This window comes from Pristis pectinata, chromosome 10 (genome assembly GCF_009764475.1).
Source record: "Pristis pectinata isolate sPriPec2 chromosome 10, sPriPec2.1.pri, whole genome shotgun sequence".
NCBI lineage: Eukaryota > Metazoa > Chordata > Chondrichthyes > Rhinopristiformes > Pristidae > Pristis > Pristis pectinata.
Window position 1 is genome coordinate 26,330,311 of NC_067414.1, and position 25,402 is coordinate 26,355,712.

Here is a 25,402-nt window from a genome sequence, read left to right on the forward strand (position 1 = left end):
TTTATTAATGGTCACTTATTAATGGATTGTTCTCTTAATTACTATTTGTGGAAAATTGCAGTCCTTGCTGCATAAGTGGGACTTGCATTCATGTCATGCATTAAATGTTGAAATTTTGAGAAATTTGTGTTGTTCTTGCAGTAAAATAATGTTGCAAGTGTTGTTTTATTCAGATATAAAACGTATTTATACTGAATCATCCAGAAACATTTTGATATGGCCTTGAGTTGCCCTTTCTGTTTTTCTCGTGTATATGTACATACCCTACTCGCCAAAAAAATTCCTGCTTTATTTAGCTTCTGAAGATTTGGTGATCACCAATTGCGTAGCAATCGATCTTCAAGTAGAATGCTACTTTTAAAATTATAATTGCACAAAGAAGTTTGATTTATTTATTTACCTAATTCTTAAGGAATATATTTCATATAGTTCAAATGTTTAATTTAATGAGCAATTTGAGAACTTAATTTGCTATGCAGTAGAATAAACTAATATCTGAGTACACTGTGATAATCACATTGGTGAATAAGTAAACAAGTTAATATATTTTGTTCTATTTCCTTTCATTTACTTAGTGGAACAAGTTCCTGTAGAGGCTTATCAAATCCCTCTTTCCCAAGCAGAAGTTCTACAGGAGGGAAATGATGTGACCCTTGTTGCTTGGGGAACTCAGGTCAGCATTTGTTTATTTTATTTTTTTGAGTAGAACACTGTGTTTATTGTTTTTGACTTAAAAATCATATCTTGTAATGTTCAGTGGTTTTGAAGAAGAAAAAGGAGCTGTTAATAAGTAAGTAAGGTGATGTTTATTTTATCAACAAGAATGTATTAGTATGTACATAGCTCTGTAAAATTGTTTCCAAGTTAAATAAAAATACTAGTGAGTATCATAGTATGGGATTTTCACTGTATATTTTAAAAATGATTATATATGTAACTGAATAAATCTGGGGCAGCTGATTATTTCTCTACCCACCAGTGTTGCCTAGTATCTCTAACGTACAGTATTTCTGAGGAAGTAATACCTCATGTGGGCAGTTGATATCTCTTGTAGATCTTGGGTAAAAAATAGTCTGAAAAAAAATGCTACAGATACTAGTTTGACAGATTTAATGGGTGGAGTGCCTATCAGATGAATAAGGGAAATTGCTATTATTTAGAGGAAAGTTGAACCTGATGAAACAGCCAAAGGAATAAAGAAAATCCAGATGGGAGCTGCAAATCTAAGGAAATATCTTCATTCAAAAAGCAAAAGCTGCAGATGCTGCAGTTGTGAAATAAAAATGGAAATTTACCAGCAGGTCATGCAGCATCTGTGAGGAGAGAAATAGAGTTAATGCTTCATGTCAGTGCAGCCCATCCCAACCAGCACTGACCCATTCAACATCAGCCTTTGTAGGCAACCTGTGTACATTGCCTCAGTTCTTTATTCCACAGTGGGTTATGTGGTGTGAGATGATTGTTCTATTGCTCCTGGAATGCCAATGGAGGGCAAAATCTGGGGTGGGTAAGGTGCAATATAACGAAGCACTGCTCTGTGTGGTAGGGCTAAGCAGTGTATCATTGATGTGTCTATTTATTGTAGAGCATCAATCAACAAAGCCCAATACTGAGCTAATTGGCAAATTCAATGAGTATAAACCTGTAAGCATTCTCTGGTCAGAGGAAACCTCAGATATCTACTTACGCATAGACAAGGAACACGTTGAAGCCCAAAAGCTTAACATGGAAGTATAAGGAAGCTAATCTCATGTGTATTGGGGGATGACGGTTTAAGAAATTTATGGCTCACAAGGTGGCTATTTGGCCCATGTAACCATGCTGGCCAAAGATGGAATGCTTTTTGTTACTCCCACTTCCTAGTTCTGCTTTTTTAACCTAGATTATGGCTCTTCATATGTTCATCCAGATATTTTCCAAATGCATTAAGGGTCTTTATGGTTACCACCCTGTCAGGCAATAATTTCCAGATCCCCACTACTCTTTAGGTAAAAAAAAACTTTCTTTAATTCCCTTCTAATCCTTCCATAAACTTAGATATATGGAGACACAAGAGACTGCAGGTGCTGGATTTAGGGGCAACAAACAGTCTGCTGGAGGAACTCAGTGGGTTGAGCAGCATCCGTTGAATAAAGGAATAGTTGACGTTTTGGGTTGAAACCCTGTGTCAGCACTGAGAATGGAGAGGCGAGATGGCCAGTATAAGGAGGAGAAGGGGAGTGAAGAGACAGGGATCTGAGGTGATTGGTGAACTGAGGAGAGGTGTAAGATGACAGGCAAGTTGTGCCATCTAGGAGAGGGGAGCAGGGTTGGAGTTGGGAGGCAAGTGAATGATGGAGGCAGATAAAAAGAGAGAGGAAAAAATAGATATGGAGAGGCAGATGGAATAAGGTGGAGAGAGGGGAGCGTGAAGGTTGGAGACAGCTGCTGGAGGGAGATAAGCAAAGGACTATCATTGCTGAACTCTGGTAAGTAAAGGAGGTGAGAATGGGAATCATTAGGGGAAAGGTCAAAGTCAAGTTTATTGTCAGATGCACAAGTACATTTATGTACAGATGCATTGAAAAACTTACTTGCAGCAGCATCACAGGCACATAGCATTAGATAAGAAGCATTCACAAGAAAAACAAATTAAACATAAATTTTACACAATTTTTACAAGAAAGGACACAATTAGAACAAAAGAAAAAAAGTCCATTGTAGTGCAAAATGGTCATAATGTTGCTATACTGAGTTAGTGATTAGGGTTGTACGGGTTTGTTCAAGAACTTGAATGGTTGAAGGGAAGTAGCTGTTCTTGAACCTGATGTGGGACTTCAGGCTTCTGTGTCTCCTACTCGATGGTTGCCTTCTTGAGGCAGCACCTCATGTGAATGGCAGTGGAACCAGAAGCAGGGTTTATGGTAAATATCAGTGATAGTTTATCTCCTGAGATGGAGGCGGAGAGATTTAAAAAAGGGAGAGAAGTATCAGAAATGGTCCACGTGAAATTGAGAGCATTAAGTTGGTGGTGAAAGTGATAAAATCGATGAATTCTGCAAGGTGCTACACCTTTGACTTGTAGAAAATGAGAAGAGTCAAAAGAGAAGTTGTTCAGGATAAGAACAAATTCAGCCAGGCAGATGAGAGTGTTGGTGAAGGGGAATTTAAATCTATGTTGCCTAATTACTGCTCTCCATGCCAAAGGAAATGGGTCCTTCCTATGAACTCTCAAATTTGCTACACTTCAATTAAATCGCCCTTCCACCTCCCTTTGTTCTAAATAAAACAAACCCAGATGAGCCATTTCTCTCCTTGCAACTATAATCTTCCAACCTGACAAAATCTTGTAAATACCTTCGATTTCTCTTTTGTAACACCATGTTCCTGCTATAATATGGTGCCTAGAATTGTATAAAGCTGTGGCTTAACTAGTGTTTTATACAGTGCTATCATCGTCTTCCCATTTAGGCCTTGGAAAGCAAAGAAGGTATTCAGTATGCTTTTTTTCATCGTCTTGTCTACCTGTTCCACTGGTTTCAGAGATCTATGGACATGCATGCAAAGACCCCTCTGATCCTTTACACTTCTTGGTATTCAAACTTCAAACATTTATTGTTTATTTACTAGACTGTTCTCTTCAAAAACATTGCCAGATGAATTCTTTTGCACATTGAATTCAATTTAACATTTTTATGCTCACCCAACCAGGTTACAAACCTTCCTGTAGCGTGAAGCTTCCTTCCTAACTTAACCACGTTACCAGTTTTAATATCATGGCATATCTCTTATTCATGGCTTCAAAAGTCTAAGTCATCAAATATATCATGAGAAACAAGGGACCTTTAATTTAGCCCTACAGAAACTCAATGTTCAAAGCCCTCCAGCTCTCATTCAGTATTTTCCTTTGATTATGTACAACAGAGGCTTGATTGGCACCTGGGAATGGTACAGATATTGTAGCCTTGAACTGGTTCTGGGGAAGGGATTTAGGCTTGTCGATACTTTTTAAAATTGGAGGAATGGTTATGGAGATCATGGTATCGATCAGGAGGTTTGGGGATGGTATTGGGGAAATCAAAGGCATCAATGATCAGGAGGTTGAGGCTACTCTATTTGGGCTTGAACTCAAAAGATGGAGGGGGGAAGGGCCTTGTATCATTGGAAGGATTTGTATCATTGGGAAGTGTTGGGAGAAGGGTGAAGGAAAGTAAGTAAGTTATGAGACATGTTTATTGAGCTCCAGCCCAGAAAATTTTGTTAAAACCTTGTCGTGCTATGAGTGATGAACAACAAGCTGTCTTGGGATACCGTGGTCTAATTTGCAAGGCAGCACTCTAAAAGGAAATGCCTGATCAAATATTTTGGATGATGTGATTCAATTTGGAAGTGGTTATTGTCATGTTTGTGACTCCATGAAAAGTCCATTTTCAATAATGTGGCACTAAGCTATGTAATCAGATGTGTAAGCCAATGTTCTGAAAATCTGTGAAGCGTTAGTCAAGGAGGGATTCTTTGCTGGTCTTCTGTATTGTCATATATACTTAATGGCATGAAAGCAGTTCCACTAAGCTCTCTATCTCCTTCCTGTACTCCGGCTCATTGCTGTTTGAGATACGGCCCACAACGGTGGTATCATCTGCAAAATCATACAAAGTATGACTTGTACTTGCATTGCATTATAAAATTTGTTTTCTGTATTATCAAATGACAAGAATCAAATTAATGGTAAAATGACTTTGCACCTTATTGTCTACCTGCACTGCACTTTCTCTGTAGCTGTTACACTTTATTTTGCATTCTGTATTGTTTTACCTTGTACTACCTCAGTGCACTGTGCAATGAATTGATCTGTAGAATGGTATGCAAGTCAAGTTATTCACTGTACCTCAGTACAAGTAACAATAATATTCCAATTTCAAGACTGTGACACATTTGTTAATTTTTGGTATTTTCTGAATAAACTGAATGGCGCTTTTTTCCAGTAATGTTACATATGGCTCTGGCTTCCATGACTACCTTCACTGTAAATATAGATGAGAAGTATTCACTTAAGACCTTGTTCATCTCCTGTGACTCCACACATAGATGACCACGCTGATCCTTAATGGGACCAAATTTATGAGATTCCAGTTTTGTGCAGAGTACATCATAGTTCATATAGACAATGCTCTTTATGATTTGGTTTAAATTTTATGCACTCATATTCTTAACTAGAATTGCTGAACTTAATATGCAAAAATATCTGTGCTTGGAAAATGCAATGCACTAAATTGCTTTACTTCATACAGTCAGTCAACTGCAGAGCTGTTAGTTCCTATGGCAGGTAGGAGACTGAGATTTTCTGCTTCTTAGCAGAAAATTTAATTCTTACTATTTCTTACAATTTCCCACATTTTTATATAATTTCTATCAAGAATAAGAGAAGACCAATGTTTTAGTTATGGATTTGTCAAAAGTAGCATCTTAATTTTATTAGAATTTTAAACCATATTTTTCCACTATTGCAAATGATGATAAATTCTTGGTTTCATGTGCTCTGGCTCCAGTGAAATGGAACATGAGAAACCACTTAGGAATTCCACAGATGGTGGCTTTGAAGGGAGAATTGAGAAATCAAGAAAGATAAAGAAGGGAAAGGTGGTCAAAGAAAAACGAGAAAGAAAAACTTGCAATGGTCAATTTATTCATGGTCCCTGTGTCTGATACTGAAAATGCTAATAAATATAATCTCATTTACAAATGTTCTTAATTGACTCTATTTATAGGTTCATGTAATGAAAGAAGTGGCCAGCATGGCTCAGGAGAAATTGGGAGTCTCATGTGATGTAATTGATTTGAGAACTATTCTGCCATGGGATGCTGAAACTGTTTGCAAGGTATGCTTTGTGAATGTCTATTTGTGAGGACGCTGACAATTATAAAATATATTTTTGAAAAGGAAAATTCTGTAAACTTTTACAAATTATTGTAATTTTAGATCCTGGATTAGACTGCTTTATTTTAATTGTGACTAAGGCTAATGTGTTTCTCAGTTCAATTTATCAGTTATGTTTGTAATGAAATTTATTCAGCATTTCTTAGTTTCCATTATCTTTTCTATCCAAAACGTCTTCTTGATCTATAAGCAGTGTTTTGCAAAATAAAAATCTGAAAAAATTGCAGATGCTGGAAATGTGAAATAAAACAGAAAATTCTGTAAAAACTTAGCAGATCAGGCAACAATTGTGAAAAGAAAAACAATTAACATTTCAGGTCAAAGACCCTTCATCACAACTGAGGGAGAAAACAAATAAGTCTAAGTGGCTGAGAAGGTGGAGGAGGCAAACTCCTTCAATTCTGATGAAGGGTCTTTGACCTAAAATGTTAAATGTTTCTCTTTTCACAGATGATACCTGTCCAGCTGGGTTTTTCCAGCATTTCTGTTTTTATTGTATTTAATAATCTAGAAGAAATTTGCAGCCCATTGTCTATAAAATTAGAACCATAGAACCATACAGCACAAAACAGGCCCTTCGGCCCACCATGTTGTGCCGTCCATCAGACCACCCTCACACTACCTAACCCCTTCCTCCCGCGTATCCCTCTATCTCACATTCCTCCATATGCCTATCCAACAAGCTCTTGAACCTGTTCAATGTATCTGCCTCCACCACCACCCCAGGCAGTGCATTCCATGCACCAACCACTCTCTGGGTGAAAAACCTCCCTCTGACCTCTCCCCTGAACCTCCCACCGATAACCTTAAAGCCATGACCTCTCGTCTTGAGCATTGGTGCCCTGGGAAGGAGGCGCTGACTGTCTACTCTATCTATTCCTCTCAATATTTTATATACCTCTATCATGTCTCCTCTCATCCTCCTCCTTTCCAGTGAATAAAGCCCTAGCACCTTAAGCCTCTCCTCATATTCAATACTCTCCAATCCAGGCAGATCCTGGTAAATCTCCTCTGCACCCTCTCCAATGCCTCCACATCCTTCCTATAATGAGGCGACCAGAACTGAACTGAAATTGTACCATTTCAAACATTAACACTTGCTTTGGTAAAAGTGTCAATGTTTAGAAATGAGAAATGCAAGAAGCAACTATTGGATGATCATAATTTTCATTTATCGGATTTATCTACAAATGCATTTACTGTCTGCATCCCTTCTTCTGTGTTTCTGTCTGCTTACATAAGAAACGGAAGCAAAAGTAGGCAATTGTCCCCTTGTGCTTGCTCTTCTATTCAGTAAGATCATCTCTTATCTCAGTCCCACTTTCGTGCACTAATGCTGTATCCTTTGATTCCCTTAAAATGTTAGTTTTGAATACACTCATTGACTGAGTCTCTGCCATCTTCTTGGGTAGAGATTCACTACTCTCTGAATGAGGAAATTTCTTCCCATTTCGTAGAACACAGACCAGTACAGCAAAGAAACAGGCCCTTTGGCCCACCAAGTCTATGCTGACCATAATGCTAGTCTAGCTAATTACATCTGCCTGCATGTCTTTTGTATCCTTCTATTTCCCACCTGTTCCTTTGTCTCTCTAAATACCTCTTAAATGTTGCTATCATATGTGCTTCTATCACCTCCTCTGGCATCTACCACACTCTGTGTAAAACAAAACCTTGCCCTGCACATCTTCTTTAAACTTTTCCCCTCTTACCTTCGCTCTGGTATTTCCACCCTGGGAAACAGACTCTGACTATCTTCCCTATCTATGCCTCTCACAACTTTATACACTTCTATCAGGTTGCTTCTCAGCCTCCGACGCTCCAGTGAAAAGAATCCAAGTTTGTCCAACATCTCCTTATAGCTATAATATTCTCCAATCCAGGCAGCATCTGGTGAACCTCTTCTGTAACCTCTCCAAAGCTTCCACATCCTTCCTGTGATGTGGTAACCAGAACTGCACACAAAACTCCAGATGTGGCATAATTAAAGTTTTATTTCAATCCTGAATGGCCAATCCCTTATTTTGAGACTATGATCCCAGGTTTTAGACATGTCAGACAGGGTAAACTGCATCTACATGGTAGTCTATGTTATGTTTCAGTAAGAACACCTCACTTCTATTGATCTCTAGAGAGTATGGGCTCAGTCTGCTTAATCTCTCTTCCTAGGACAAAATCCCAACCCAGGAATCAATTTAGTGAATCCCAGTTGAACTCCCACTAAAACAAGTATATCTTTACTTAATCAGGGAATCTGGACCTATACACAGTATTCCAGGTATGGTCTCAGCAGGTTGCAATCTAATTCCAGTAAGACAATTTTACTCCCATTCTCTTATCTGTATACTTTAAAGCCTCCCTGCATCCTCTTCACAGGCCACACTATCATTCAGCTTTGTATAATCAGCAAATAGGTGGTCCCCTCCTCTTTACTAATAAATATTGTGAACAGTTGAGGATCAGCACTGATTCCTGTAGCACGTCATTGGTCACAGTGTCTCAACCTGAAAATGACCTGTTTCTTACTACTGTTTTTTCACATTGGCAGATGCAGCTATGATTGGCATAACTAAAACATTTTCACTTTCATCCTTTATGTATTTACTTTAAAATTAATTAATATTGAAGTACTTCTGAAAACAATTTTTATAACGGTTTGTTGCATGGTTATTCAGAATCTGAGCAAATGTCAGTCTGAATTACAAAATGCCAGCCTTGATTCAACCTTTCTATAAGGTGGCCATTCTAGGCTGCTATTGAAGGTGTCAGTAGTAACATACCATGTCTGAAGGATAATGGTGATGTAATTCTGTTGAAAAAAATAATCACCAGTTCATCAACTTCCTTTAAAAGATGGCAATATGACAATAATGGCAACTGTTTGGCATATTGAAATGTGTGCCAAATATCACTGGACAATGCACCCTCTCGACGTATTGGTAAATTTACGTATCATCCAAGTCATATGAACTTGCAGGACTGCAATTTTAGTCACTCTCGTTTTTGAGAGGTTAAGTTTCCCAATAAAAGTTAAGGTGTTAGTGATTATATCCACATGGCAGTATATGTTCTGCCCATCAGTCTCATCTGATACATGAATTTAGTAATGATCAGCACACTGCTGATCTGCTGGATATGAACTTGCTTTCCTTCCAGCTCACATAATGCTTTCATTTTAAAGCAGTTTATCCAAGCTTTATTTTTTTTAATCTCAGAAAGGCACATATTTGTTATGAAGATTTGTTACATGTTGCACATAACATTGCCTCACAAAGGGGCTTTATCATTGGGTTACTAATGAAGGAACCACCCAGAGAGGAGAAAATGAGCCTGAAGGAACTGAGTAGGGACCTCCTTTTGGTTTTTTCAATCTGATTTGGAAGATTTGATCTGTATATTACATTGTCCCACTGCGTGAGCAGTCTGTGCTAAGACTAGTTGTGTTATTTCTCTTGTTCTTCTGGTCTGTTGTCAAAGTTATAAAAAGAGACTGATATAATCAGTCAGTATTTCTTAGTTTTCTATCATCTGTACCATGCTTTGGAGTATAACCTACCTATAGTTTTCATTTGATTTATAGGAGCCCTTGATTAAATTGATTGAAGTCTCTTCTGGTAACCAATTACAAATTTATGTAAATTTAAGTAATTGTTTCAAAATTTGTATATGAATGTTAATAACATTAATTGGTAAATACTGATCTTGCCTAGAATTGACAAGCATTTGGTCAGAAGGGTTGACTGAAGTTCCAGTGTTTATAATTACACCTGTATGTATACAATAGGATAATCAGTATGTCTTTGGCATTTTTTTGTAGCACAGCCATACTTCAATTAAGGATATTGGAAAACAAATGTTGGCTTCATCCCACCATTTTGTATCCAAGTTTAAGTTTCACCCAGCATTTGATTTAATATGAGGCTCCTTACGTATTTAAATTTATTAATGTAGTCCTCTAAATAAATAGCAAAACAAAATAAATATGTAATTAAAAATACTCCTGTAACTTGAATACAGCAACTGAGTGTGTGCCCGTAATTCAAAGCAAATTTCTGCTAGTGATCATATTTAGCATAGTAGAAGGATTTGAAATTCAATCTTCAAAAGCTCAGGTCATATTAATATTGCTTTGCTTTAATTAATGTAGGTAGCACAAGTCATTGGTTTCCCACTTCTAAAGTTTGAGATGCATTGTACTGTTTACTGTGGCATATTCAAATTACTTTTCCAGGAAATATTGGTGAAAGTTCACAACAGAGAAATTAAGCCGTGAAATATTGTAATTTATAGCATACATTAGAAATCACACGAAATTCTGGACCCTGAATTTCAGTTTGCAAATTGTGGCTGTGAAACAGACACTTAAGCTATTGATGCAGAGCTTGGGCAGTTGTTCTGTTACTGTAATGTTACAAGAATACTTAAATCAAATTAAACACCTCAGTTATATCACCCTTTTCTCCATTTATAATTTTGCTTCTGATCTTCCATTGTTTTGGGCTGGTTTGTAATCTAATGCTCTATTTTATGTTTGAGCACTTAATTTAACTGTTCTTAATAAGCTTGTCTAGTTCTACCACTTGGTTTAAAGATGAAATCCACACCTTCATTCTAATAAATTCCTGTTGCCATTTTTCAGCAGGTCTAGTACTGGTGGCCAAAAGATGGATATCTTAAAGCCACAGAGCCAATCAGATTAATTTTGATGCACTCTAACACTTCAAACATCAGACCATTTCTCTCGGATAAATTAAATTAGATTTGCAGGCCAGTAGCACTTTGATAAGATGCTGCAGGAGTTAAGTTTATTTTTTTTCCCTGGAATCATTTGATAAGCTTGTTACACTACAAGAATTTTTTTTCGTCTGGATTTTCTTCTTCTCCCATGTCTTGTGTTTTGCTTGAGCTTTCTTCCCTGATGCTTCCTTTTGTTTTCCTCATTCTTTAGGTTCAAATTTTTCTCCTCCACAGTGTATGTACCTACTTGTGGACTGGTTTTCATTTTTTGTTCGTTGGTAAGGGCTTCTGAAAGTCCCTTGATTTGGTTTTCGTATCCAGTACTATATTGCCACTGATGGTCATCACACATCATGCACTGCTTGCTTCTTATAAACCGGTAATTCCCATTATCCTGCAGCATTTATTTGTGCTGTAAACAATTGAGAAAGCAAAAGTTATCTAGAATTCACAGAAAAATCATGACACAGGAGGAGGCCATTCAGCCAATTATGTGTGTGCAAGTTGAGAAATAGCAACCCAACTTAATCCCATCTTCCAGCACAAAGTTCACAGCTTTGCACATCACATCTCTTCAAGGATACATCCAAGTTCTTTTTAAACTGTGTTGAAAGTTTCTACCATCTTTTCAGGCACTGAATTCCGGACACCTACAGACAAAATGTTTTTGCTCATCTCCTCTGTACTCCTTCCAATTATTTTAACTCTGTGCCCCCTGGGTTTTCACCTGTCTGGTAAGGGAAATAAGTTCTTACTATTTACTTTGTCCATTTAAACGCACCTCAATTAACATAGAACATAGAACAGTACAGCACATAACAAGCCTTTGGCCCACAATGTTGTGCCGACATAGCTAATCCCTCCTACCTACAGAATGCCCATATCTCTCTATTTTCCTCTCATTTATGTGCCCATCCAAGCCCCTCTTAAAAACTCCCAGTGAATTTGCCTCCACCACCCTATCAGGCAACGCATTCCAGGCATCCACCATTCTCTGAGTGAAAAATGTACCCCTCACATCTGTTATGAGCCTACCCCCTCTCACCTTAGATGTATGCTCTCTGGTATTGGATCGCTCAATAATGGGGAAAAAGATACTTCTTGTCCACCCTAACTATGCCCCTCAACAGATCGCCCCTCAGCCTCCGCTGCTCCAGAGAAAAGAGCCCAAGTTTATCCAGCTTCTGATAGCACATGCCTTCTAATCCAGGCAGCATCCTGGTAAAACTCATCTGCACCCTCCCTAAAGCCTCGACATCCTATAGTGAGGTGACCAGAATTGCATGCAAGACTCTAAATGCAGCTTAACCAGAGCTCTATAGAGATGCATCATAATTTCTTGACTCCTATACTCAGTACCTCGATTAATAAATGCAAGCATTCTATAAGCCTTCTTAACCACCCTACCTACCTGTATAGCCACTTTCAATGAGTCATGGACTTGCACCCAAGGTCTCTCTGCTCTTCATTGCTGTTAAGGGTCTTGCCCTTCAGAGTGTACTGCCTCTTGACATTAGTCCTACCAAGGTGCAACACCTCACATTTATCCGGGTTAAACTCCATCTGTCATTTCTCTGCCCACATCTGCAACTGATCTATATCACGCTGTATCCATCACCAGTCTTTTACATTATTCACAACTCCACCAATCTTGGTATCGTATGCAAACTTACTAACCCATCCATCAACGTACTCATCCAGGTCATTTATATACATCACAAACAGCAGAGGTCCCAGTACAGATCCCTGAGGAACACCACTACTCACAGGCCTCCAGCACGAATAAGTCCCTTCAACTACCACCCTCTGTCTTCTACGGGCAAGCCAGTTCTGGATCCACACAGCCAATTCTCCACTGACCCCATGCATCCAAACTTTCTTGATTCAGTCTCCCATCAGCCTCCTCTGCTCCAAAGAAAATAAACTGTGCCTATCTAATCTTTGTCCACAGCTCCAATTTGCCATCAATGAACAATGAATTGCATCATATGGTGAAGTGTATGCAAATAGTGTATCATATGATAAATCTGTTTTGTAAGGCAGACTCCGGAGGTAAAGTTGTTTGTTCAGGAAAACTTTATTAGAGTTGTATGGTGAGCAGGCTGGAAATCATAAGTGGTAGGAGTGCAATTATCTTATTATAGTTTTGTTGTTATGACAGAAATGATTGATTGCTGTGTAGAATTAGTTGAGGATTTATATTGTTTCAGATCCTGATACTGCTGCTTTGGGAAGGTTCTAGATATTAGGAAGCATTCTTCAAAATGGCTCTGTAGTTCTGCTTTAAGCAATTTAATTGCAGTTTGATTATTTTGTTTCTTGTGATTAAGGTTCCTTATATTTGCTTGCATATTCAAGTGGATTTAAAGTCCTTATAGCACAATTTGAAGAGTGGGATAATTATGTTGATTCTTTCTTGCACATGGGCAGAGGAGAAGAGGGGCTTATCATTTCTTGAGGATAAAAAGGATTCTTCAGTGTGTAGCCAACTACCTTATTGAATATGAATTGTTTTGGAATATTAAGTAACATCAATGAAATCTCTTTTACATGTACTCTATAAATAATGGACTAAAAATATTTTCTAACATTTATATTCTTATCCCTTATTCTTAGTCCAAAGTAGAAAGATACAGTATATTATCCTTTCATATAAACTATTGCTTGTTTCAAAAATATTTTTAAAATGATCTTAAATCTTATTTTTTATAGCTTTCCTATGATTGAAGTGAACACTGGGAGCACAGGTTTGTTAGTATTTGGGATTTATATATCATTTCATGGAATCATTATAGGTGAAATTTGGTATGAAACACACAAGAAGATGTTAAGGAAGGTAATTTTAAAAATTAGTGAAAGAAAGATATTTTAAAGTGCATCTGAAAAGAGGTGAATGTTTTAGAGGAGCCTAAGAACAAGAAATAAAAGCAGGAGTAGGCCATTCAGACTCTCGTGTCTGTTATGCCATTTAAGGAGATCATACCTTTTTTTTAACCTTAGTGCCATTTACTGTGCTAACATCATATCTTTTGATTTTCTTTGAGAGAGGTTTAAGGAAGAGATTCTAGAGACTAGAACTTGCTTAATCTCAATCCTCCACACCTAGACTTAGCACTAGCAATTGACCCAGCACAAATTTCAATTTGCAGAAGTTCCAGAGTTTGCCTACTCTTTTGACACTTGGGTTTAGAAGTGTACTCCCAATAGTGGAGAATTAAAGAGCAGGAGTTAAGAGAGAGAGACGTGTGCAACATTGCTTAGCTGGCAAGCCACTGTAGTTTAGTAAACACTGGGATTTGTTATGTTTAAGATTTCTGTAGCAGAGCTTTGGAGTGAGCTCAAGTATACAGAGTGGCTAGTGGAGCATTAGAATTGTCACGTCAGGTACCAATAAAAGCATGAATAAGGGTTTTAAGTTGCTCAACAGCTGAGGCAGGCGCTGTAACAGAGAAGACAGTCAGTAATCCGGGTTATAAAGAAGGACTAGGAGTTCATCATTAGGTCCTAGGTGTCCTTGTGCATAAGTCAATGAAATTTAGCAAGCTGATGTAGGAAGCAATTAGGAAGGCAAATGGTAAATTGGTCTTCATTATGAGAGGATTTCAGTAAGACTTCTTGCTGAAATTATATAGGATCTTGGTAATCTCCTCCCACTACAGAGCTGAGAATAGAGGAGTTTCCGGAGCCCGGTGTTAGGCAGAAGAGCCTCTTGGCCTGTCCAATGTAGCAACATATAAGTAACTAAAACCTCAGCGCTGGGACATTGGTGAGACCATAACTAGTGCATTTTGTATGGTTTTAGTCTCTTTACCTAATAAAGGATGTGGAGGGAATGCAAAGTAGATTTCTAAGATGATGGAGATGTTGAGTGGACCAGGCTATATTCACTAGAGCTTAGAAGAATGAGAGGTGATCTCATTGAAAACTACAAAACTCTTTCAAGGCTCAACAAGATATCTCCACTGCTGGGGAATCTAGAACCAAGGGTCACAGTCTCAGAAAAAGGGCTTGGCTGTTTAGGATTGAGATCAGGAGAAATTTCCTTGCTCTCTGGGTGGTGAATCTTTGGAATTCTCTACCTCAGAGGACTGTGAAGGCTCAGTGGTTGAGTTCATTCAAAACAAATTGAAAGATTTCTGGATATTAAGAGAATCAAGGGATATGGAGATTTGCAGGAAGGTGGAGCTGGGTGACATTATCAGCCATGATCTTCATAAATAGTAGAGCTGGCTCAAAGGGTCAATTCCTGCTTTTAATTCTTATGTACAAATAGGATATGAAGGTTGTGAATGGTTTAGTTTGGCCTTAATGAATAGCAAGTTTATGGCTCAGAAGTAGTTGATGGCAGGATTCAAAACTAATGACTTTATTCTTCCCAGTATTTGGGTAGTTTTCTGCTCATCCATGTTGGACAAGCATTGTGATAAGCAAAGACAACAATGAGGTTGAGAGAGGTGTTGGTGAAATAGACTTGGGTGTTATTCGTATACATGGAAAACTCAATGTGAGCTTTCAAATGAAGTTGCTAGCAGGGGGTGAGGGCAAGGAAAGATCGTCAGGAACAATGCAGATTTCCGTGTCTGCAGCTGGGTGGGTGGGAATGGAACCAGGTGAAGGCACTGCTACCCAGCTGGATGACAACAGAGATGTTGGAGTGTAAAAGGGTATATGCAGATCATAATAATAAATATCATTTCAATGCGGTGAGAGTGACCTGAATTGATATGGACGTGTTCCAATATGGTATGTTGGAAAGGTGCATATGACTTTGAGAAGCACCGACCTGTTTGAGATCTTTTCAATTGGTTGGAGATGAGCAGGTTGAAAGGGAGCCTGTTGGTGCATTTTTTCGGGAGAGGGCTACATTTTAAGTAAACTACTTCTAGCCTGATGCTTATCATATTCATCTAGTTAACTAAGTTTTGCAGGAAGTAAAAGTCAGTTTACTTAACTGACTATTAATGATGTGGAATTCATAAGAATTGCAATCTATATTGTAAAGGATACGTAGCAAAATATTAAATATTTTAATGATCTGGACTGAGTGGGGCGCTAGCAGTAAGATACCGTCTTCCAATGTCTGAAATGTGTATACACCTGGGCATACAAGTGAGGTGCTGCAGTCTTGATGACTATATTTAGTGCAGGGATGCTCAATTTGACCACTGGCAACTCTCAGCTTGGTTTACTGGCCCATGCTTGAATGTTCTTTGTCCACAAATTCCACAGAAGAATTTTCTGTGATCTACTGCCATGATGGAGATCACAGAGGAAGGGATGGGGGGAGGTGCAGAGGTCAAGGCCAAGTAGGGTCAGGTCAATGGCCAAGTAGGGTCAGGTCTTTTAACTCATGCTGAAGCAGGCCTCAACCCTGTGCTTCAGAACTATTTCTGAGTTCATAGGCCTCTTGTGTGTTAGAATTTTGCAGATGCAAATTGGAGTACTATTAGATTTAACTCTCAGATGTTAGATGCTCTACTTTTCAAGACTTTCCTTTTAACCTGTAAAACCAGATTAATGGTCACAGTGTTATCATATGAAGATATTTTCTACTGTCCCCAAATCAGCTCTTTAGAATTAATTGATATTTACTTCAGTTACAGCAACAGGTAGGCATGTTTACTCTGGTAAAAGGTATCGATACGTAAGTATCTGTCCCTTGATCAAGCTAGTTCTAACACTAATAGCCACTTTCACTTACGTTATGGTCCTCTCATTCAAGGTCAATAATTAGAGAGCATTCATTTCAGTGTTAGTTTTGATTGACAGGGAGTTCCATTTATATACAATTGGCTAGAGCACTTGAAAGGGTAGGTACCACTGGGAGCTCTGGTGACACACATAACATTCTGATGCTAAACTTTCACCTGTATTCGTCATGGAATATGAAATGTTATTATAAAACATGAAACAAAGAAAATGATTTGTGAAGAGTGATGCTGGTGGTGCTTTTCAAAACAATGGCATGTGCTGAAGGAGAAGTTGATGAGCTTTTGAACTAGTTCAGTTGCTTTGTACATGGTAAATATGTCCATAGCAAACTGGAATTAGATTTCCTTTCTTTCAAACCTAAGACAGTAGCATGAATTAAAGTTAGTTTATCTAAGATGCTTCCAGTTTAAATTTTCACCTGAAATTGCAGTGTGACATAAATTCACAACAGTATCAAGTAATTTACTGATTCATGCTGCTTTGGGAACACATAGTGTTCCATATGGTTACTCTCTGATTTAGTCCCTTCAATAAAGGAATGAAATTTGGATGAGAGACCATTTTATTTTAACTTTTGAGGTAGAATTCTGCAATGAGCTGCAACAAATATGTAATTACAATGCCTATATTTGGGTAAAAAGAATTATGTTGCAGGAACATGTAATTTTGCGTGCTTCGTGATGGGTGCTCAACGGACTATATCTGTTGCAAAAAGACAATGAAGCAGTGCTTTTGTTTTTGAAAGCAGTAGATACTAAGAAATTAATAGCAAAATTTAAACTGTATACTGACATTAAACGTGTTTATAAGGCATTTTTTTCAAATGTGAGAGGAATTCCAATAATGTGATATGAATACAAGTAAATAGTTCAAAGTTGAGGGTAATTTCTGCTTCCATATGTTATTGATCTTTGCAATATTGGATGTATAGTTGCCCAGCGATAACAACTTGAATTAATATAATTCCATTAACAAAAAGCCTGGTGCACAACCTACAAATGCAGGCTGCAGAGTGGATCCATCAGGCCCACATTTGCCATCCTTGCAGGCCTGCTTCTGTTGAATCAGACCACTTAACCATGGTAGCTGACACCCCTATAGCTTACCAGTAGTTCTCAGGAATTCACAAGACAACTCCTCAGAAGAGTGACCTTTGATGTCATCAGGGGAAGTACATCCAAATCAGGAGTGCTGTCGATCTGTGGCTTTAGACACAAGATAGGAATCAACTTCCTCTGCTATAGGATGTTGGCACTTAATCCAGGGCCTCACGAACCACACCGGGCTTGGTTTGACCTGCTAGGCCCTGAACCTAAGTCCAGGTGTACTATACTGGTGATCATAGGTCACTCACTATGAAGTGAGTACAGTACTGGTGGGCAGAGTGTAATATGGGAGTGCAATACATACAGCTATGGATCTATCACTGCTGAACACTGGGGTACAGTACTGATGGGCATAGCTATTATAAAACTGGTACAGTGCTGGTGAGTACAGGCTGTTTGTTATGCAACACTGTGTAAAGTACTGATGGACATAAGTGTATCATTGAATTAAACTGGAGACTGTGATGGTGGACAAAGGTCTGACAAAGTGGAAAGGAGATAGGGTAAGTTGGACAGTGGAGGGCGAGGGGCAGGAGCAGGAGCAAGGTACTAAGTGGAGCAGTGAGGACAATGGCATTTATGTCTTTAGACATGGTAAATCAAAATTTGTTTCTTAAGTCACGCAATATCAACTAAAATAAGAAGCAATGAGAAGCCACAGGTGAAATCAGATTTTACAGAATGTCTTTAATGCCATTCCAGAACTTAGAACCTAGGCTGGCAGTAAAATTGACAGATGCAGAATTGGAGGAGTGCATGAATCTTGGATATTTGTAAGAATCGAAAGGAATGTACCATGTCTTGAAGAAATATATACACAATGTTGACAAGTTGCAGTATTGAGAGAAAATGAACACAGCTGTTGGGTGAATTAGACTATGTTCAAATTTTAAAAAATGGGCAGCAAAGTTTAGGATGACCTCAAGTTTCTAAAAAGTACACATTGGGAGGCCAGCCAGGGCAACACTGGAATTGTTGATTCTGGAAGTAGGAGATTCATGGGTAAGGTTTTAAGCAATTTTTAAGATGAGGATGGAATGGAGGCAAATAACATTGCACAGCTGGATATAAAGGATCTTGGTAATGGAGGGGATTTGGAGTTGGAAGCTCAGGTGTGGGTCAAATAGAATGGCAAAGTTGCAAACAATTTGATTCAGTTTTTAACAATTGCCAGGGAGATGGATGTCCCTAGAAATTAGATTGTTCAGAGGTACTCTACTTCAGGGTGATAATCCAGGTTCGAGGAAAGTGGAAAATGACTAGCTTTTAAATTGTGATAAGTCTAGGTGATCACTTTCACACCCAACAAGATGATACAATTTAATACAATATGTGTAGACTGATAGTGAATAGGGGAAACATATTTCATGAATTGTTGAAGGAGCAACTTGATAAGAGGATTAAGGAAACATCCAAGAGAGTCATGCTAAACTTTTACAAATCACCTGGAGTATTGTGTACTTTTCTGGACTCCACACTTTAATATATAAATCAAGGTCTGGGACAGGGTACAGAGCACGCTCACAATTATGATACTAATGACAAGGATCTTTCCAAGGATTGAAGAAGCTGGAGGTGTTCTTTCTTTAAAAAAAATGTACTCAGGTTAATTAGAAACTGAATAGAGATTTAAAAAATTATGTAGAGCAAGTAAACAGAAACTATTCCCTGTGGCAAGTGTGTCAGTAACCCATTATAGGTTTAAAATAATTGGCAGAAGTAGTCTGGGGAAATTAGAACTTATTTTAAATAGGGGATTCCTATGACCTTAATAACTATACCTGAACATGTACTGGTAGCAGTGCACAATACTCCTGATGATTTGTAAAAGTTTAGCATGGCTCTCGTCTGTGTTTTCAATGTCCCTATTTAAAATCCCATGCATCTTGTATGTTTCCTTGCATGTATCGAGTTGCTCCTTCAACAATCCATGCAATATGTTTTCCCCATTCGATATCAGTCTACACATGTTGTCTTAAATTGTATCATCTTGTTGGATGTGAAAGTGGTATAGATCAGTTGGAAGTTTTGGCTGAGAAATGGCAAATGGAGGTAATCCAGACAAATGTGAGGTAGTGCATTTTGGGAGGTCAAATGCAAGAGGAAAGTATGCAATAAATGGCAGGACCCTTAGGAGCATTAATGTACAGAATGGTCTTTGGGTGCAAGTCCATAGCTCCCTGAAAATGGCAACACAAATGGATAGAGGGGTGACAATGAGGCATTGAGTATAAAAGTTGGTAATTCATGATGGAGCTGTACATAACTTTAGTTAGACCACATTTGGAGTATTGTGTGCCATTCTGGTCACCACACTATGTGCAGAATATGGAGACTTTGTAGAGGGTGGAGAAGAGGTTCACCGGGATTTTGTCTGGATTGGAGATTTGCAAGGCAAGTTTTTTTTTCCACACAGAGTGGTAGGTGCCTGGATTGTGCTGCCAGTGGAGGTGGTAGAATTAGATAAAGATTAAAAATTTACTTTCCTCAAGCAGAGTAATGAACTACATAGGCTTTTATGGAAGTGCAGCAGGTACTGTTATTAGTTATGATTTCCAGATATTTTGAGCTTAAGTTCCCATTTGTTGCTGAGGGATTTTAACTTGTGTCTCCATCTGACTGGTTATATTGAATTTTTACTCCAGGCACAGCGCCACTGTTCTTGGCTATTGCCACCAATTAAATTACATTGCCTTTTAGTCCCACTCATTATGTCACAAATAGAAGCAAAAAGATTCAGGAAAGCAGAATTGAAATTACAAATTCCGAGCAAGCAATAGCAGCTTGTATTGTCATAATTAAAATTATTTTAATTAATTGAAATTTTATTGCTTGTTACATTTTAAAACTTTACAAGTTACCTGCATTTAAGTTGCAGAGCACCATAGAAATTTGTTTTTCTGGTGTGTAATTTCAAATGGTAACTGACAACAAAATTAAGTGGACACTTGGAAATTTTTTTCTGTGAAGAAACTGGAACAACAATTAATGAAAAAATTAATGATTGGAATGAAAAACAAACTGCTGGAGGAACTCAGTGGGACAAGCAGCATCTGGGGGTGGGGAAGGAATTGTCGACATTTCGGGTTGAGAGCCTGCATCAATTTGTTTTTTTGCGCCAGATTCCAGCATCTGCAGTCTCATGTTTCCATGTCAATGACTAATGATGACCCTCTTGTACACCAAACAGAGTATGAGACCATTCAGAATGTGTCTTTGCTTTTGATCAAACAAAGATAAGTTTACAGTTCCAGCCATGTCATGCATTTATGATTAAACAGAAAAAAAACCTTTTTCAAGATTAAAAATAAGTTTTATTTGTTCCCATTGTAGATAAAAATGAATCAAATTGATTCCTTGGACTTGGAGTTAAAAATTTCAAGTAAAATTTAACTGATAGTACATTATGTTCTTGATATTTCCATTTTTTAAGTTATGAAAAATAGTACCCTCATGGTTTGGTGAACTCATTTAATGAATGAAAGCAAGAACAGACAACCCTATGTCTACATAGTAGCTTCCATAATCTCAGAATGTCTCAAGTGTTCACAACCAAAAGTTGTGTAGCGGTTAGTGTAATACTATTACAGCGCCAGCGACCCCGGTTCAATTCCCTTCACTGTCTGTAAGGAGTTTGTACATTCTCCCCATGTCTGTGTGGGTTTCCTCTGGGTGCTCAGGTTTCTTCCCACATTCCAAAGACGTATGGATTAGGAAGTTGTGGGCATGTTGGCGCTGGAAGTCTGGCGACACTTGCGGGCTGCCTCCAGCACACTCTACGCAAAAAGATGTGTGTGTTTTGATGTACATGTGACTAATAAAGATATCTTATCTTGTACTATTGGAAAAAGTGATAGCCAATTTGTGCATGTCCTGGGATTAATCTGAAAAATGCAATGCAGGTAAGTGAGGCAGCTGTGTGCTTTAGAAATGCAAAGAATGTATTTGTTTACAAGAATGCATGAAGGAATCACTTGGTCATCTACAGGTACTGCTACAGCACTTTGAAAAGAAAGATAAGGCCTTAGTTTAATGTGATTTCTCATGAAAGGTATTTCTAACAATGTAGTATTATCACAGTATGCCATCATGATTGATTATGTAAAACCTGAGTGGAAATTAAACTTTTGTTTTTTTTTTGCTTCAGAATATGCTCAACATATTTTAACGCACCACCTGCCATTTCAAATAATTTCAGATGTGTTAAGTTAGAGCAGTGTTGCAGATCATTTAGCATATTGCATTCTGTGGTCTTCCTCAACTTGAGGATCATGTGATAAATCTGATTTACGAAAGAAGTTATGTAGTTACCACACTTAGAAACCAACCAGTTAACCTTCTGAAAAATATCCTATTGCTTAAATTAATGTGCTGATGTCCGTTTGTTCCTGATTAGTTTGCACAAACAAATTTACAGTTATTGAGCATTTATTTTGTAAGAAGTTTTCATAGCTTTATCAATAGGGATTCCATCTAATTTCAGTGATGCATTCTATGCTTAAATAAACAGTTGAATGTGTCCTATTGTTTTGGTTCTTGAAACTAACGTCATTATTTATTAGTATTCCAGCACACAGAGGTCACTTGTGCTTGAACTCAACTCCACAATCCAAGACCATAGCTAACCTGATTATAACCTCAATGGCACATTATTGCCTACCCCCAGTACCCTTCCACCCCTTGTTTATATCAAGAATCTATTTGACTGTGCCTTAAAAACATTGAAGACTGATGAGCTCTGTAAGAAAAAAAATGCCTCATCTCTGTCTTAAGTGGGAGATCCCTTATTTTAAACAGTGGCCCCTAGTTCTGGACTCTCCCAAAAAAAGGAAATATTGTCCCCATCCCCCTTTCTATCAAGACCCCTCAAGGTCTTTTGTATTCAGTCAAGTTCACTATCATTCATTTAAACTCTAATGAGTATAAGTCTAGTTCTCCAACCGTTTCTCCTAAGACAACCTACCCATTCCAACTATTAGTCTCTGAACTGCTTTCAATACATTTAAATTCTTCCTTAAATAAGGACACCAATACTGTGCAGGGTACTCCAGGTGTAAACTCACGAATGTCTTATAATAACTGAAGCATAATCTCCACTTTTATGTTCAATTCCCATAACATTCTGTCATCTTTCCTAATTATTTGCTGTATGTGTTCTCTAGCCTTTTGCAAATCACACACTAGGATATCCGGATCAACCTACATCTCATTATTTAAATAGTATTTTTTTATTTTTCTAGCCAAAATGGTCTATATCAGATTTTACCACATTATACTCCCTTTGCCTGATCTTCACCCACATTTAACCTATCTATCTTCTATTTTAGTCTCCTTTTGTCCTTGTTTCCATATATATCCTATCATCAGCAAATTTAGCAATCATACAGTCGGTTCCTTCATCCAAATAATTTACGTAAATTGCAAAATTGGTAAATTCTTAGCACCAGTCATGTGACATACCATTTGTTCTAGATCTTGTTTATCAGAAAAAGATCTGTTTATTCCAACTCTGTTTCCTCTTAGCCATGCCAATACGTTATCTCCTACACCATGATTTTTTTTCCTGCAATAATCTTTGATGTGGGACCTTATCAAATAGCTTCTGGAATGACTGAGTAATTGGTGAATAATTTATGAACTAATTATTATAAATATGAGACATTATCTGTGTAAATTTTAATAGTGGGAATGCATTTTCTTTATTAAATGTAAACAAATGTTGAACATCACAATTCAAAGTTCATTCAGATTTCATTGAACTGTAGAATTTTATAGGAGTAGTTTGGAAGGGATCATGTATTTGAATGCTGAGAATTCACTCCACTCTTCCGTTATTTTTCCCATCTGTGTATAATCCAGTGCCCTTGAGCGAATTCCCAACAATTTTTCATTTTGAAGTTATGTGGAGTGCACATGTGCTCTGTATGGAAAGTTTTTAAAAATCAAACCATATACAAATAGATCTGAAATCAATGGTGCATTTCATTAAGTTTGCAAGTAAATGCTTTGGAGCTTTTTAATGTCACTTAATAATATTATTTAATTTTTCAGTTTGATTTAAATGTCTATTTTATCATAAAGGCTACATAGGTTATTATTTTTGGCTGTTATCATGGTAAAACTGTCAGCAGTCACTATCATTACACCTTGAAATTGATAACACTTTTTGGAGAAAGCAAATGTATGGTTAAATATAGAAATCCAGAAATCATTATTGGAGATACCCTGCTCCTAAAAAGGGAGCATTGATTTGCAACCTTCAGGGCAGATTTGTCAAAATCCTGGAAGAATATAGGTACCTACCAGTACTGCACTCACCATTACTGGTTAGCCTAAGCGACCTGAGAGTATGTATGTAAAACTGTACCAAATAATGTCTGACAGTACTTTGATCGGGTGGTGGGACAATGGACTTAATAGCTGGACAGTCCTGATATAAAAAGCCCTTAAGACAGTTGCTATGTAAGGTGTGAATACATTTTAAATAACATTCTAAGACTTGGTTACTGATAAACATCCTCTCTGGCCCTAAAAATCTATTTTTGTATGCTTGGTTCATCATTTCTACGGATAATTATTTTAAATTTAAGTTTTTTAAAGACATAACTATTTTATTATTTCAATCCTGTAAGTCAGGCTCATGTATGTTACAATATTTATTTAATGCTTTGTAAAATATTTAAAAATATAGTTAAAAATTGATTCATATTTTGGGGGTAGTGGTGAAGAATGTCACTCACAAGTGTCTAATGATCTCTGTGCTATTGACTTCCCCTTCAGTTAGTGTAAGGCATCAATTCAAGGGGATCCCTGATGTCATCACAGACTCTCATATCTTATGTATTCCTTTACAGGAAGCACTGCCAGCATTTATTGACAATCACTAACTGCTCCTCAACTGAGGAGGCAGTTAAGGTTTTACTGGGGAGACAAGAGGCTGCAGATGCTGGAACCTGGAGCAACAAATAGTCTGCTGGAGGAACTCTGGGTCAAGCTATCTGTTGGGGGAAAGGAATTGTTGATGTTTTGGGTTGAAATCCTGCATCAGGACTGAGAGTGGCGAGGAAGATGGACAGTGTAAAGAGAAGAAGGGGGAATGGTGAGACAGGAGCCTGAGGTGATTGATGGACTGAGGAAGGGTGAAAGATGATGCTCGACCCACTGAGTTCCTCTGGCAGATTGTTTGTTATTAAGAGTTTACCATAGGTTTGGAGTCACATGTCAGCCAAACCCAGTAAGGATATTAGTTTTCCTTCTGAAGGATATGAATGAACAGGGTTTTTGAGAGAATCTGAAGGTTATATTTCTGATACTAGTGATTAACTCCATGCTTATTTAATTAAATTGCAAGTTCCCCAGCTGCAATGGAGGAATTTAAACTTGTTTCTCTGTATAAATGGTCCAGCCTGCTGGATGCTTGTCCAGTAACTGTAACCACCATGTTGCTGTCCTCATCTTGAGCAGACAGTCATAATAAAGAACTCTCACAAACAGCAAATCAGGAAATAAGAAGCATATTGGCCTCAACCATATATTTCTCTAATGTCTGTGTAGCTTATCCCTTAAACTTTGGATAATTTTTGTTTCTTATTCATGTATCTCTTCCAGTATATGATTTTACTTTTTGAAGTATGGTCAGCAGATTTGCATAAGAGATATCAGCAGACCTGTGCTACACTTCTGTGGCTATGGGAACATTAACCCATCATTGGACTTGACATGTCTGTCAGTTATTTTTTGTTTAGGGGTCTTCCTGTGCTCACATTTTTAAACTTTTATACAAAATTTATTTTTATTTCCTCCGGGTGCTCTGGTTTCCTCCCACATTCCAAAAAAGACGTATGGGTTAGGAAGTTGGGGGCATGCTATGTTGGCGCTGGAAATGTGGTGACACTTGTGGGCTGCCCCCAGAAAACCCTATGCAAAAAAA

At 37.8% G+C, this 25,402-nt stretch overlaps 1 protein-coding gene across 6 annotated transcripts in view; it reads left to right on the forward strand.

Annotated features, from left to right (window-relative positions):
- The window catches only part of bckdhb (branched chain keto acid dehydrogenase E1 subunit beta), a 192,059-nt gene that overhangs the window by 73,563 nt on the left and 93,094 nt on the right, over positions 1–25,402 (forward strand). For all 6 annotated transcript variants that reach the window (XM_052024775.1, XM_052024776.1, XM_052024777.1 and 3 more), the window contains exons 7-8: positions 576–673; positions 5,748–5,858. In XM_052024775.1, coding sequence (XP_051880735.1) covers positions 576–673; positions 5,748–5,858 — 209 coding nt within the window. The remainder of the gene's footprint in view (positions 1–575; positions 674–5,747; positions 5,859–25,402) is intronic.